At 40.0% G+C, this 16,458-nt stretch overlaps 1 protein-coding gene across 1 annotated transcript in view; it reads left to right on the forward strand.

Annotated features, from left to right (window-relative positions):
• Window positions 1-614: 614 nt before the first annotated feature.
• The window catches only part of WDHD1 (WD repeat and HMG-box DNA binding protein 1), a 34,216-nt gene continuing 18,372 nt past the window's right edge, over window positions 615-16,458 (forward strand). Inside the window, exons 1-6 of the mRNA XM_063290515.1 lie at window positions 615-692; window positions 5,206-5,317; window positions 9,990-10,141; window positions 10,306-10,417; window positions 11,284-11,334; window positions 13,707-13,802. Coding sequence (XP_063146585.1) covers window positions 619-692; window positions 5,206-5,317; window positions 9,990-10,141; window positions 10,306-10,417; window positions 11,284-11,334; window positions 13,707-13,802 — 597 coding nt within the window. The 5' untranslated portion in view covers window positions 615-618. The remainder of the gene's footprint in view (window positions 693-5,205; window positions 5,318-9,989; window positions 10,142-10,305; window positions 10,418-11,283; window positions 11,335-13,706; window positions 13,803-16,458) is intronic.

The following is a 16,458-nucleotide window of genomic DNA, read 5'->3' on the forward strand; positions in this document are numbered from 1 at the left end:
GCTAGCGGGCGGCGAGCGAGGGCGGCGGGATTTCGTGGCTTTGCCGGTGAGGGTCTGTGAGCCGCTCTTCGGGGCTGTGCTTGGGGAACGAGCGTCCCCCATGGCTAGTCTCACACACGCTCTCAGGACCCGGGAGCGGGAAGGTCCTGCCGCCGCTTCTCGGGTTTCCTCAACGGGGAAGGAATTAAGGCGTGTTGTATTACCTGAGCCATAGACAGCCTTCCCCAACCTGGTGCCCTTCTGATCTATTGGGCGACATCTCCCATCCTAATCCAGCGTGGCTTGGGGGAGGTCGTGCAACCCACTTTGAAGGGCACCTCGTTGCGAAAGTTTGAAATAAAGTATAACCTTTAGGGTTGCTCTCCCTAACTCTGAAGTTGGAGCCATAACGATCATATCATTGATAAATCTCTGGATTGCATGGTCAGTATCAGTAAAGCAGGGATCCTACTGGTCATTCTTCAGTAGGAGAGGCCTGCACCCTATTTTGCAGTTCTTTTACTTCAATGTTTGCTAGTTTTTATTGAAGGATATAAAAAGGTTGCTTTTGTTATTGGTTAATGCTTGTATTTAGTTGCTGAAGCCCTTTATTATATCTTGTTTACACAGGCAAACAAAATGCCCTCACAAAAACCAATGAGGTATGGACACACAGAAGGCCAGACAGATGTTTGCTTCAATGATACTGGAAGGTGAGTGATTGAGGCTGCCATCTTATCTTTGTTTATCTGGTGATTTACTTCAGGGTTGAGCACCCCTTCCAAAATATTTTTGAAGTGTGCTTAGTTGCATGAAATTAGGCAACCAAAACTCAGTATAGGTAGTCCTCACTTAACAGCCACAATTGGGTCTGGAATTTCAGTTGCTAAGCAAAGCGGTCATTAAGTTAAGATGACCAGATTTTACGACCTTTTTTGCAGTGGTCGTTAAGTGAATCACTGTGGGGGGTTAAGTGAACCATGTGGTTGTTAAGCAAATCATGTGGTTTCCCGTTGATTTTGCTTGCCAGAAGCCAGCCTAGAAGGTCAAAAATGGCAATCATGTGACCATGGGACACTGTGATGGTCATAAATATGAACTGGTTGCCAAGCATCCAAATCGTGATCGCATGACCATGGGGACGCTGTGACTGTCATAAGTGGAGTACTGGTCATAAATCGTTTTTTTCAGCACTGTCGTAAGTCTGAACTGTCACTAAATAAATGGTTGTTAAGTGAGCACTACCTGTAGAAATCTCTTACTGGAGGTGGAGATGTCTCCAAGTGTTTGTCCAAAGTGAGAAACAAATTTGCACTTCTTTTTACACAAATTATTTTATACTGTCCTAACAGTCAGGAACCACACTGAGACGAGGAATAAGTCTCTAGTGTTTTATTACTGCTACATTAGACAGAAAATCCTAACAAACTGAAGAAGCGTGAGAAAACCCAGACAGATGAACCCCAAAAGTCAAGGCGGGTCTGTTCTGTGTCTCTTTGAATGGCTGCTCAACTCCTCGCTACTACGCATGCGTTTTCCCCCCTGGATAGGGGCCCCCTCCTGCTCACCATCTGTGCTCATGACATATACTCTGTGAAATGCTCAAGGTATAGCTCAGATGGTGCCCTGTATCTAACTACTGTTGAATTACAAGGGACAGCATCATAATTATGTAGTACTGAATGTTCCTGAAAGAGACTCCTTTATCTAATCACAATATTCTTTAAATTAGTTGGTGAAGTGAGGTCTTTCTTACCTTTTATTATCCCACTGATTATTTCCACTATACTGCTATCTGCTTGTTTTATATACAGTTTTATGCTTTATGGAAGAATTTTATGTTGTATTATCTGCAGTCTTGTTGGGCACCACTGTGCAGCAAGGTAGAGTATAAATATTAAAATATTTGCACAGATTTGAATTATAGTTCAGCACAGATGTGTATGGAGACATGCACATGATCCTTCTGAGTGGAAAATATGTTCCATGGTCATTTTGTGCCTGACAGAGTAACAAGTATTCAATAACCAGTTTGGTCTAGTGGTTAAGGCCTCCTTCCTCCGGGGTCGGTTCCAGTCGGTGTTGATAGAGGGGGAAAGGTCCAGCCCACTTCCCCTACTCTGTGGGGTGCCTCAGGGCTCGGTTCTCTCTCCTCTCCTATTGAACATCTACATGAGACCGTTGGGGGAGGTGATCTGATGGTTTGGGGTAAGATACCATTAATATGCTGACGATACTCAGCTTTATATCTCTACCCCAGACCGCCTGAGTGATGCCATGGATGTCCTGACCCAGTGCCTGGAGGCTGTAATGGCCTGGATGGGGTGCAATGGGCTTCGACTCAACCCAAGCAAGACTGAGTGGCTTTGGGTTTGTGGGCCTCCCGGTGCTAAGGTTTTTCCACCTTTGGTCTTGGATGGGGTTGCACTGCCCCAGACAGACCTGGTGCGCAATCTGGGAGTCCTTGTAGACTCACGGCTCCTTCTCGAAGAGCAGGTGGCAGCCGTGGCTAAGAGGGCCTTTGCACACCTTTGGGTTGTGCGCCAGCTGCACCCATTCCTAGACCGAGAGGCTTTGCTTACAGTCACTCATGCCCTCGTGACCTCCCGTCTGGACTACTGTAATGCGCTCTACATGGGGCTGCCCTTGAAGAGCATTCGGAAGCTTCAACTGGTGCAGAATGCAGCTGCACAGATAGTAAATGGTGTTGGGTATTCGACACATGTAACACCACTACTACGTGAGCTGCATTGGTTGCCGGTGTGCTTCCAGGTGCAATTTAAGGTGCTGGTTGTCACCTTTAAAGCCCTTCATGGCTTGTGGCTGGGTTACCTAAGGGACCGCCTTCTCCCAATTGTTTCCAATTCAATGTAGTAGATTGGGTATGCTGCGGGTCCTGTCAGCCAGGGAGTGTCGGTTGGCGGGAACTAGAAGGCGTGCCTTCTCTTCCGGAGCGCCTGCCCTCTGGAACATCCTCCCTCCAGAAATTAGGATGTCCCCGACCCTGTTGGCCTTTCGTAAGGCCATAAAAACCTGGCTTTGTGCCCGGGCCTGGGGCCTCGAGCGTGTGGATGGTCCCGTCTCTTGGCTGTATTAACATCCATGCATTGCTCGCTTGGCAGTCATGTATATTTATTTTGTATTTATTTTATATTTTAACTGTTTTGTAAAACAATTATAATTGTTTTATAGTTTTATTGTTGTAAGCCGCCCAGAGTCACTCGCTGAGATGGGTGGCTATAGAAATAAAATCAAATAAATAAATAAATAAATAAAGGCAACAGGCTAGAAACCAGGAGACTGAGAGTTCTAGTCTGGCCTTAGGCATGAAAGCTGGCTGGGTGACCTTGGGCCAGTCATTCTCTCTCAGCCCAACTCACCGCACAGGGTTCCTGTTGTGGGGAAAATAGGAGAAGGAAGGAGTATTAGGTATGTTCGTCACTTTGAGTTATTTATAAAAATAATAAAGGCAGGATAGAAAATTTAAAAAGTAGTAAAAGAATTAAAGAGAAACTAGTGTTGGATCCATGACAGCAAAATATGAAGTTCATATAATAATAAAAGCGGATAGAAAATAAATAAAATTAGTATCTTTTTTTTCCAGTGACAATGTTTGAACTCCCACCCCATGCCAGCCATGCCAAAGTTCTTTCCTAATATCATTAGGATAATTGACCGAAATAATTCCATTATATTCAATGTATACAGGTAGTCCTCAGTTAACAATAGCAGTTGGGACTAGAATTGCTGTCATTAAGTGTGACATGACCTCGCTGCTTAGTGATAGCAATTCCAGCACTCCCTGTTGCCATAATTAAGCGAATCACTGTGGGTCATTAAGCAAGGACCTCACATGATCACCATTTGCGACCTCCTGCCAGCTTCCCCATTGACTTTGCTTGTTGGAAGTTGGCAAAGAAGGTTGCAAATGGCGATCACGTGACCATGGGGGCACTGCAACAGCCAGAACTCTGAGAACTGGTAATAAGTACAGCTCATTCGGTGCTGTTGCAAGTTCAAATGGTTGCTGAATGAGTGGTCATTAGCCAAGGACCACCTTGTATTATGAAAGCATTACAAAGTTTTTTCACAGACTTGAGTGCATGAGATTATTTGCATATGTCCTGTTTGATCTGTGTACGTGTGTGTGTGTGTGTAAAATTGTCACACTATTCATAGAGTTGAAAGGGACCTTAGAGGTCATCCAGTCCAATCCCCTGCTTAGCACAAGATGCACTACAGCATCTCTGACAGAAGCTTCTGTTTGAACACTCTTAGTGAAGGAGAATTCACTGCTTAATGTAGCAGGCAGTTCCACTGGCTGAAGCTTGTACAGTCAAAAGGTTCCTGCCTGAACATGCTTTCTAATTTTTTTGTAATACATTGGTTCTGAACCTGTCCTCTAAGAGAATAGAGAATAATTTCATACCCTCTTTCATGTGACAACACTTAAAATATTTAAAGACTGCTGTCAAATATCCTCAGTATTTTCTGTAACCTAAACCTATCTGGATACTTTAACCATTCCTCTCAGGGCTGGGTTTCCAGATCCTTCTCTGTCATAGTAGCCATCCTCTGTACTTGCTCCAATTTGTTACTATCCTTTTTGAACTGTGATGCACAGTCCATGCATATTCATGTCCCCAACCAATATATCTCTAATGTCACCACAAGCATTCTTTATATGTTTATCCTTAAATGCAGCAAACAATCAAGGGGACATTACACATTGTCTTACTCCCTGTTGTCAAACTACATAGCAGGCTTCACAATAAATCTTGATTCTACACAGCAGAGTGTAGACCTCTTTTGTCTCATTCCCACCTATCTATTCATGTCGCCTAACAGAATAACTTTTTCAACTGGATTATATTCGTTCTGATGTTTTTCAGTATTTCCTTAGTCCTTCTGTACATAGATCCATCAACTCATCAGTCCACAAGATCAGGCTAGGATTTTTCATCTAGAGCCTACCTTGTAAGCCATCATCTCAATTAGTTAACCTTGGGGCTACTTTAGGAACCATCAATCCTGTAAATGCCATTCCTGGAGACCGGCATCTTTACTTGTAGTCATTATTTATTATCCTTTATGGAAAGAATGCTTTTGGATACTGTTATCTTTTGTTACTATATATTTTAATGAAAACTGAATATATATGTGTGAAATAGTTATGCATGTCTTTCCTGTATGCTTGTATTATCTTGATTTTATTTCTTTGAATAGTTGTATTGTAACTTGCGGCAGTGATGGAGATGTCAGGATTTGGGAAAGCCTGGATGATGATGATCCAAAGTCAGTTAATGTGGGAGAAAAAGCCTACTCATTTGCTCTCAAGGTACTCCTGATACTGATACAAATGATAGCCTGTTTTCTTTCATTATATGTGTAATTTTTATTTGTGACTGTAGATCAGCTAGGTTCATATAGCAGTGTTTTGCTAAAATATGATTAGTGGATTTTCCTACAATTGGCTGGGTTCATACATCATTTTAAGTTACATAAATCATAGTGTACAAACTACAATACCTGGGATCACATAAAATTGCTAAGGCAAACCCAAATAAAACACTGTATATGTTATATGTGAACCAAGCCATTGAATAGACCTGTATATAATGGTGAACTAATCCTCTTTTGAATGACGTTGCTTTGTTTATTTTAGAAGTGTTTTTGAATTCAGAATACAGCATTTCAAACTCAGAGGGCTGTTTTGAGATTGGAACACCTCCAAAATTATCAAAACAATGCATAGCACACTGGCTCAGATGAAAATCATTGCATTCAAACTTATTAGGAAAATATTTAGTGTTAATTTTTCAATTTCTCATATGTGTATGATTCTGGCTTTGAGTTCAGAAATACAGGTTATTAAACTGGGTTTGAAAACAAGTCAAGCTGTTCATCTGAGGAAAACAAGAATTATGATTTCAAAATTTCTGTAAATTGAAATTAACAGTTCTTTCTCGCCCAACCTTTTCTATTTTTCTGGTCATGTGTGCCACAAATGGTTATTCTGTGGGGAGTTTGGTTACTAAATGTGGTGACTTTTTCTGTAAGTTACAAGACTTCAGTTCCATAGAATAGATATATTTATTCATTGAATGAAATTTAATTTCTTTATTTGTATTATCTACCTACAGTTTTATCATGAAGTAATAATAGAAATGTCTGAATTGGGTAGAAAATCGTTATTTTTATTTGTTAAGCTTCTTGCTCCAATGCAAAAGTCAAATGTGTACAAATTACAGTTTTTCCCTGAAACGTTATTTATGCTTCCCTAAAGCTTTAGGTTTGGCTTCTGCTTCAGAATTTAATCAGATTATTTATTAGACTGTTTGGTGTCTAGATCAAAATTCCTAATAGAATTGCAGTATTGAAATTTGGATCAAGTCTCCCCCTTGGTTATATGGCAAGTTAAAGCAAATCCAGTGCTTTCTATAAAATAATCCAGCCTTTATATCATGAATGGGCGGTTCTTTCCAATTGGAGAGCTGCACTTCCTCTTTCTGTCCTGCGAGAAAGTGTGATCTGGGTTGAATGTTTTCAACTTATTCAACTGTTAGGCTTTGGGGTAGATTTAAGAGATGTTACATTAGCTTTAAGTCTCTGAAAAACCTGAGGTGCTGTTTCACCCCTTAAAATGGGCTCCCAAATTTAAATTATTGGCTCTGCATCTCTTGGCAGATTCTAGGAGACCCAAACAGGAGGCTGGGAGGCCAAATTTTCAAGATAGACTGATTGCATGGTTCTTCCTTAACTTTATATTTATATGCACATGCATGAATCGTGATGTGTAAAGTGAACCATCAGTCTAGGGCACTCCTGGATTAAAAGAAAGATGAATTAGAAAGGAATGTTTTAAAATGGAATTTGGCCATATAGTATCTGTGACACCCCAATATGATAAACTCATTCCCAACATTTATAACAAGAAATTAAACTAAACAATCAAGTTCGCTGAAATATCCTAAGATAGCCAAATTATGCAAGATATCTGACTTCTTGAATGTTTTGGCCCTTTTTGATTGATTTATATGTTGTGAAGAACATGTGACATTGGGCAAAATTATAGGTACCTGCAAGTTTCGAATCATGAATATGTAATTTGAACAGCATAAGCGTCGTTTATACACATAGACCTTGCCTGATGGACTACATCGCAATCAAATAGACTATGTCCTATATAATCAGCGTTGGACCAGCTCAGTTCTTGCAGTCAAAACTTATCCAGGTGCAGACTGTGGCTCAGACCATGAACTGCTGGTGGCCAAGATCAAAGTCAAACTCCGTAACATTAAGAGGACAACTCCACCAAAGAAGTTTGACATCACCAAAATTCCTTTCTCATATGCAATTGAAGTTAAAAATAGGTTTGAAGTTCTAGATACTGCTGAGAAAATGCCTGATGAACTATGGCAAGAAGTTAAATCGCTTACCATTGGCACAGCAGATGATTACATACCACGCAAGAAGGCAGAGAAAAGGTGTAGATGGCTCTCAGAGAATACCATCCGAATAGCTGAGAGGAGAAAGGCAGCTAAAGCAGTGGGCCATCATGAAGAAGTAAGAAGATTGAATGCTGATTTCCAAAGGGCAGCAAGGAAAGATAGTGAAGTTTACTGGGAGAAGCATTGCAAACAATGAGAGGAAGATTATACAAAAGAACACACTAGGAATGCTTTTGCACTAATCAAAAAGATTCGGGCACTGTTTAAGGCTCGCAAAGGTATCATCAAGGATATGCAAGGGAAAGAATTGTCTGACCAACAAGGTGTCAAGAATAAATGGTGAGAATATGCAGAACAGCTGTATGCTACTAGTATAGAGGAGCAACATCAAAGAGAGGAGGATAAGGAAACAGAATTAGAATCAGCCATCCTTGATGAGGATGTCAAGTGGGCAATGAACCAACTGCCAAACAACAAGGCCCCAGGAGTTGACAACATCCCTGCAGAATTGCTCAGACCAGTACCAACTGCAGTTATCAGAGCTCTGTGCCAGAAAATTTGGGAAACCAACACATCACCACATAACTGGAAACACTCAGTGTTTATTCCATTGCCAAAAAAGGGGGATTCAAAGCAGTGTTCCAACTACCACACTGTTGCTCTCATATTATCTATGTTTTATTGTAAACCGCCCAGAGTCCCTTCTCTGGGGAGATGGGTGGTGATAAATTAGATTAATAATAAAATTATATCTATTTATCTATCTATCTATCTATCTATCTATCTATCTATCTATCTATCATGCTAGCAAAATTCTACTGAAAATCATACAACAATGCCTGGCTCCAGTCATTGAAAGGGAACTGCCAGATGCCCAAGCTGGTTTCAAACAGGGTCGTGGCACCTGTGATCACATTGCAAACGTATGATGGATAATGGAAAAAGTCACAAATTTCAGAAGAACTTTTATATGTGCTTCATCGACTACAGGAAAGCTTTTGATTATGTTGACCATGACAAACTATGGAGAGCCCTAGCAGAACTTGGGGTGCCACTACATTTGGTGAAGTTGGTAAAATCATTGTATGTAAATCAGGAAGCCACTGTATGAACTCAGTATGGAGACACTGATTGGTTCAAGATCGAGAAAGGTGTGCGACAAGGTTGCATTCTGTCACCTTTCTTATTCAACTTGTACGCCAAAGTGATCATCAGGAACTGGAGCTAAACGAATCAAAAATTGGGGTAAAAATTGGCAGAAGAATCATCAATAACCTTTGATATGCGGATGATATAACCCTCCTCTCAAAAACCCAGGAAGGCCTAAAGCACCTAATCATGAGACTCAAAGGAGAAAGTGAGAAGTTTGGCCTCTTTCTGAATATCAAAAAGACCAAACTCATGACAACTGCAAGGAATGGAAACATAAAATAGTAATTGATGGAGAGGAGGTGGAATGCATGGAAGAATTCACCTTTTTAGGATCACTGGTCAATCAAAATGGCGAATGCAGCCAAGAAATTAAACGCCGAATCATGCTGGGTCGCACAGCAATGATGAGTATGAATCAAATTTGGAAAAACAAGGATGTCAGCTTGAAGACTAAGTGCAGACTAGTCTGCACTATCGTGTTCCCCATAACTACATATGGCTGTGAAAGTTGGGCGATGAAAAAGTTGGATAGAAGGAAAATTGATTTGTTTGAACTATAGTGTTGGAGGAGGCCCTTGCGCATCCCTTGGACTGCAAAGATAACAAATAAGTGTTGAAGCACATAAAACCAGCCATGTCACTAGAAGGAAAAATAACAAAACTTAGACTTAGTTACTTTGGTCATGTCATGAGATCAACATTGTTGGAGAAAGACATTATGCTTGGAACGGTCAGTGGCAAAAGACGACGCCAAAGCGCTGGTTGGATGTAATCAAAGCAGACACAGGCCAAAATATAAAGTAACTGAAAGAAGCTGTACAAGATCGGAAACCATGGAGAGAGCTGGCTTATGGAATCGCCAAGGGTCAGATACGAATGAATGGATAATTTGATTCAATTCGCAATGTAAGGTGGTTGCTGACTCTTGTTTTAAAGCATCATCTTTAGTAAATATATCAGCCTTAATAATGTCTATTGATTCTGTACCTCAAATGTTCTTCTGTGCTGTTTTCAGCTTTGGAGCTGTGTATAGAAAATAATTGGCTAAAGAACTTGGGAATAGCATTTGCAGGTGACAATAACTGGTTAGGGCAATAATTAAGTGCACAGTTTTAGTCTGGCAGTGATCTCTCCAGTCTCTGCATGAATATTCTGAGACAGCAATGAGGCTGAATTCCTCATTTTTGTCTCAAAACATATACAGTAGGTCCACCTACAATTGCTTGGTGTAATCGCAATGTCTTTAGTACAGTACTTGAAAAGGCAGTTGGAGAAGTTACTGGGTTTTTTTTTTCCAGAACTTTCCTTTTGTATCTTCCTATTGCATGAAGGATTATAATTTACTTTTTCTGTTCAGGGCAATGGATGATAGAATAGCCTATAATCCTAATACTGCTTTATTTGTAGAATGGAAGATTGATTACTGCAGTATCTAACAACACTGTCCAAATCCATACATTCCCAGAGGGCCTTCCAGATGGTATCTTGACACGTTTTACCACAAATGCAAACCATGTGGTTTTCAGTGCTGATGGGAGCAAAGTAGCCGTTGGATCTAGGTAAAGTTATTTGGAAGTTGAAAAGAAAAATACCCAGATTGTTTCAGCTATGGATTATTTTTCCTATCTGAATTTGCTAGGAAAGAACAGTGTTTATTTATTCAATAAAAATAAATACTCTTGGTGTTTTTTTTTAATTGTTACACTATGATAATTATCTCTAGTGACTTCCTGGTGAAAATAGTGGATATAAACGACAGCAGCCAACAAAAGACCTTTCGAGGACATGAGGCACCTGTTTTAAGTGTATCTTTGGATCCAGTAGATATCTTTCTGGTATGTACTATAGACTTGCTTTTCATTGCTTTTTAATAGAATAGGCTATAATTCTATATAGTTCGTATTGTCATATCTCCCCAACACAGCATTTCATTTAGAGATTCTGTTGCAGGAATTTGCATATGCCAACCTATTAACTTATGCCTTATGACTTAATCTCATATTTACTTCATGAAGGGAAGTTATTTGTTTCTTGGTCTTTGTGAGGGCTATTTCCAAAAAAGATTAAATGATGATAAATCCAAAGAAATTAAAATCAAAATCAAATTTGTAGATGACCTGTGAGCCCATGTGCATGAGTAAATTTGTATAGAATTGTACTGTTAAAGTGATGTTACTTTCTTTTACCTAAGAAAGATGAATATAGACTTGAAGGGGTTGTTGTGGTTAATACTTAGATGGAGAAATTATTACACCAGGTTATCTTTAAAAATACACAGATAGCTTAAATAGGTGAAAAGGTATATTTATTGGACTAAATGGTAGTTTAAAGGTACCCAGGTTTAGGAATTTTCACTACCAGCTTTTATTCTGGTATACTGTACTTATTCCTTTTCTAGAATAGGGTAGTAAAGACTCTTAAATACCTGTTTCAGATTTCACCCAGCTGGTTCCTATAGCCAAAGAAAGCCCAGTCAGGTGAATGATTTGACTGTTATTTATGTATTAAAATTACACCCTGCCTTTCTGCTTAAAAAGGCATTTGTTTTCTCCCAGAGCAGGGTGTTTCAGGACAAGTATGTGAACAAAAATGTGGTTTCCTAAAGTGCTCATGATACTGAACTCAGTGCAATTTTAAATGTAAATCTAAATGCAGTAAGTAATGCCAGGTGCTTGTATCTTTAAAAATGTTCCTTTTGCAGGCATCATCTAGCTGTGACGGGTCTGTCAGAGTGTGGAAAATTTCAGAACAGGTAAAATAGTATTTCCTTGATTAAACTTAGACTTTTCCAATAAGATAGCCTTACATATTGTCCTATTTACTCTATCTGTCCTCTGCATTGATTCCATTACAACTCATAAGGTGCTGGCCTAGAAACCGGGAGACTGTGAGTTCTAGGCCTGCCTTAGGTATGCAAGCCAGCCGGGTCACTTTGGGCCAGTCATTCTCTCTCAGTCCAGCCCACCTCAAAGGGTTGTTGTTGTGGGGAAAATAGAAGGCAGGAGTTAGGTACGTTCGCTGCTTTGAGTTATATACAGTATAAAAAAGGTGGGACAAATAACAATAATTCACGTTCAAACATTATATTTATCCTCTTAGAAATACAGCCTCTGCTATGTATTTCTTATAATGTATTGTGTTGTTAATATAATATAGGAAGATACAATATAGACAAAATTAAATAGAATTTCCTCTTCCCTTTCTACAAATAACAAAAATAAGTAGAAATAAATTGCATTTACCAAACTAACAGTTTTACTTTGATTTGCTTAGTTAAAAATATATTTTGGGGCAATTAGTACAAATGTACATTTTAATATTTTATTTATTTATTTATCAAATTTGTCACCACCCATTTCGTCCCACCGGAAGGACTCTGGGCGGTTTACAACAAAATACTTAGTAAAACACGAAATATATAAAATACATTATAAAATTACATATTATTAATAACATGAATAAAAATAAAGTCCAGATGGCTGTATCTCATTCAGTCTTCAAGTGGAAGGGGTACTTCAAGGCACAGTATTGGTGCTTCGCTGCTGTTACTGCCACAAGGTAGGCCTTAATAGCAGCTCTAACTAGTGTTCAGTCGGATTCAGTCTTTGATTTCCTCCAGCGGCGCTCTAGATGTCTCTTAATCCTCTTCAGAACCCTCAGCTCCTCCGTGAACCACGGGGAGTTTCGGGTTCGATGGGGTAAGAGGGGTTGCACAGGCGTGATCCTGTCCAAGGCCCCAGCCGCCTCTCTATTCCAAGCAGCAGCCAGGGCCTCCACTGGACCGTGCAGCAGATATTTGGCTTTCATTTGTCCATGCGCAGAGAAAATATGTGATTGCTGGCCACCAGTCTTTGATATAATCATCATCAGTTACTTAGATTCAAATTCCACTTTTTCTCCAGGAGCTAACAACAACTTATATGGGCATGTGTTTGTGTGTGTGTGTCTTCCTTCACTTTATGCTCATAGCAACAATCCTATGAGGTTGGTTGGGCTGAGAGAGAGAGAATGACTGTCTCAAACTCAGTGAGAGTTTTCATGGCTGATGTTGGACCAGTCTGATGTCTCTTCTGTTCTAGTCCAACACTGTAACACTAGACCACACCGATACTATTTCTGTCTCCCCTTTTAAATCCTGATTTAAATCCTAAGGCAAGTGGGGGATCCCAGTGTGGAACTAATATGTAGCCAATTACAGAGTTAAGACTGTAATTCTTTTAGCAGTTTGGAATAAACCTCTTTGGATTCAGTGGGGCTTACAGTACAATCCTCAACATGTTTATTCAGTTATAAATACTATATCTAAGAATTATTTTATTTATTTATGTATTAAATTTCTCTGCCGCCCATCTCGTATACGGCCACTCTGGGCGGCTTACAGATAATAAAATGACAATCAATAAAAACAGTACAATATAAAATCAATACAAATATAAATATACATAAATACCAAGAAAAATATAAAAATACAAAAGTATAAAGTATAAAATTCAAGATGGCAATAGGATCTTATCCTTGGCACGATCATGGTGCCAGCCACCCCCATGAATGGCTACCCCCCTCCCATCCCAAGCGAGGTGGCATAGCCATGTTTTCACCCCCTTCCAGAAGGCCGGGAGACTGGGGGCCTGTCTTACCTCTGGGAGTGAGCTGTTCCAGAGGGCTGAATGTTTTGTCTTGAAAACCAGTTGTGATAGGCCAGCTCTTTTTATGAAAGATGGCTGTTGTTACTTGCCTTCTCAGTGGGGAACTCTTGATAATTTAAGAAATTCCAGGATACAGTAAGAAAATCATAGGGTGAGAAGCAGCAATGAAGTTTTATTATTTGTATTGGAAGAGGAACCCCTTCTAAAGTAATTGCCTGCAAAACAGGACTGTCACATAAACAAGACTGATAAACTGGTTAAAACTATCCAGTGAGTTTTGTGTCTGAAGGAAGCCTAAATCTGAATCTCTAATGTTCCAGCAATGGCAGTGCAAGTATTCCATGTTTGCTTCCATGCTAAAAAATCAATATATTGTAGCTGCTGGCAAGGATGATCCTACATCTACTTCTTGCAACTTGCAAAATACTTTATATTTCAGAAAGGCTAGTTAACCACCATTAATTTATTTTATTTCCAGAATTGTGAGACCAGCTGGTTGCTGCTGCAGAAATGTAATGATGTGATAAATGCAAAATCCTTATGTAGATTGTCCTGGCAACCAAAAAAAGGAAAGGTAATAAGTTACCTATCTGTGTTTGTTTTAGTGTGCATGCACGTGTGTGTGCGCGCGCGCATGCACTATGGAGGTCTACAAGAAGTGGGCACATGTCATCATTTGGATGTCACTGTTGTTTTATATGGTTACCTCTGGGGGTTAGTGCATGTGTGCACGTGCATGCTGACTTACTTAGGTGGGAAAGATTAAAAATCCTTGTCTTCTGCAATGTTGTTTAATCCCTCCTAATGCCATTGTGCAAGTAGGCGTTTGATCTTAGGAATTGGCATCTGGCCTAAGCCAAACAAAGACAGAATCCTGGTAAAGTTTAGTGGCAGAAGGGAGTTGGCAAATGCATTATTTTTTAATACTCATTTGAGGAGAGGTCAAATATAAAGTAGCTGGAGAATCTCTGCCTATAGCTTTATGTGCACAGTCTGTTCCTTCCTTAACTCAGATACCTTAGAAAATTATTCTGATTCAGATAAAACTGGGAGTGGGTGGTTTGAACAAGAGCACTCCATAGCACACTCAGAGAATAAGCACTGTTCAAATAATTGTTCCTTTCAACCTGTGTAGTAAGAAACATAACCAACAACTTCTGTTGCCCAAAGTCTTTCATTTTCCTGTAAATTCCTGGCAAAGAAGACAAAAGGTATACTTTTTTTTTCCAGTTTCCTTGAAAGCTTGAAACCATAGCATTGAGCAGGAATCTGTGGTTTTTGGTTTGTCACAGATTGTCATAATCTGCTTCTCCATTCTTCCCGGGCCATCTTTCACAGGTTTTTCCAAGGAAAGTAGGAAGGATGCAATACTGGGTGTGGTTTCTTGAATATACCTGAAGGAACAGCCAGTGAGGGGAATTATAAGTTAGGTGCTATTGTGTGAACTTGTCTAATGCCTTTCTTTCTTCCCTGTTGCAGGGAAGGAAAAGGCAGTCAAGTGTAATTGTTTGGCAGTTAAGCCTTGCTTAGCCAAGGCTTTCCATCCACCCCCAGCATTCTTCCCAATTCTTGAGATGGGGGGGTGACAGGTGTTGAAACATAATTTCCAGGATAATCTCCCCTACTTCTGCAGTATCAACATTGGGAGAAAGGCTGGTTGTTTGACTGAAATTTGATCTAGAAATCATAACAATCGAAGAACCTGGGTTCCCACCTGGATAGAAACAATAACACATGTTCTAAAAATGTGTGTGTGTGGTATATATACAGTGTATGGAATTCTATTACTGATTTTAAAATACATCCCCTTTCCAAACAATCCTATCGCACCTTTTCCCCCTTTTTTAATTTTAAAATTGATTTTCCAGCTCAAGTTAAGAAGTCATGGGAAGTGTCCCCCACTCACTAAATGAGCAACAGTGATGCGAAATCACCACTCCCAACAATAACAGTAAACCAACAATGGGCCACATTGGAGAGACTTCTGTGCAGTGCACTAAAGCTTGCTTCTTCCTTCCTTGCTTGTAGCAGCTACTTGCAAAGTAGCAAAAAAATGAAAAGATACAGTGGAAGTTCAGTGGTGGCAGGTAGAAAGAAAAGAATTTGGGGCAACACATTTCAATCAGTGGCAGAGATGTGGAGGAGGTAAAACTGCTGGTCCAGGTTACCCATTGCCCCATTTCCTCTTTGCTGCTTTGCAAGAATCAAGGAAAGTAATAGGAGAAACGATGGGGGGAAAAGATGCTCTTCCTTTCCTTTATGACAAGAACTCACAAAATCATGAAAGTTCCAGGCTTTCTTGGGTGGCTCATCATTCCTTTTGCCCACTTTCTGAGATCCTTTTTCACTTGCAAGAAGTATTGTAAGAAGTGAGAAAAACTGGCAGCAGCGGAGGGAGGACTTGGAAGGAAAATCCACTTCATTTTTGCAAAGCATCAGAAATGTTATAAAGAACAGGAGGAGAGGGAACAACATGTCACCTGGACAGAGTGGGTGGGAAACAAAAAAAAATCAGAGATGAGGAGAGATGTGGTGCTGTAGAGCTAGCATAGCAGCACTTCTTTATAAAGCCCATTGTACTTAGGCTGCATTCAGAAGAGTGTTTTAGAGATTAGTTCTGGAAAAGAAGTGAGAGTGCAGAGGAGCCAGAAGCAAACAGGTCTCCATATCATGCTTGTCCTGGAGTGGAAGGGAGGGAGAATGAGGTCTTAGCAATTGTGGTGGAAACCCCATTTCCCACCTAGACAAATTCTAGTCATATCAGTGGTTGAACTAGTATAGTTTAGGGGATTCTCATTAAGGTAGGCATGGCAAACTGAGTTGCTGAAGCTTGGCATGTGGTTGGCTTTTTGCACGAGGTAGGTGCTTGACTGATGGAGGACAGTTCATTGGAATTTAAAGTTTATTGCTCTTGAGGACTCACAAAGGGAGCTATTTTAAAATCCCAGATATTCTAACCCAGACTGACAGAATCTTAATCGCTTGGTACCATTTACTATCTCTGAGACTTGGTTCAGAACGTTATGAAAAGGTTTTCTGGAATAGGACACAATCCATATCAATCATGTAGTTCAAATGTATTCTATGGTTCCTTGGTTTGAAACCAGAATTTTTTAACCATGTTGAATAAGCCATCATGGCCAATGAGTATGTTCATAAATCACACTAAGCTAAACACCAGCCCCATTATGACTTACCCAGATGTGTAAACCAAGTCTTTGTCCCCTGTG

The sequence above is a fragment of the Candoia aspera genome, chromosome 1 (genome assembly GCF_035149785.1).
Source record: "Candoia aspera isolate rCanAsp1 chromosome 1, rCanAsp1.hap2, whole genome shotgun sequence".
In the NCBI taxonomy this organism is placed as follows: domain Eukaryota; kingdom Metazoa; phylum Chordata; class Lepidosauria; order Squamata; family Boidae; genus Candoia; species Candoia aspera.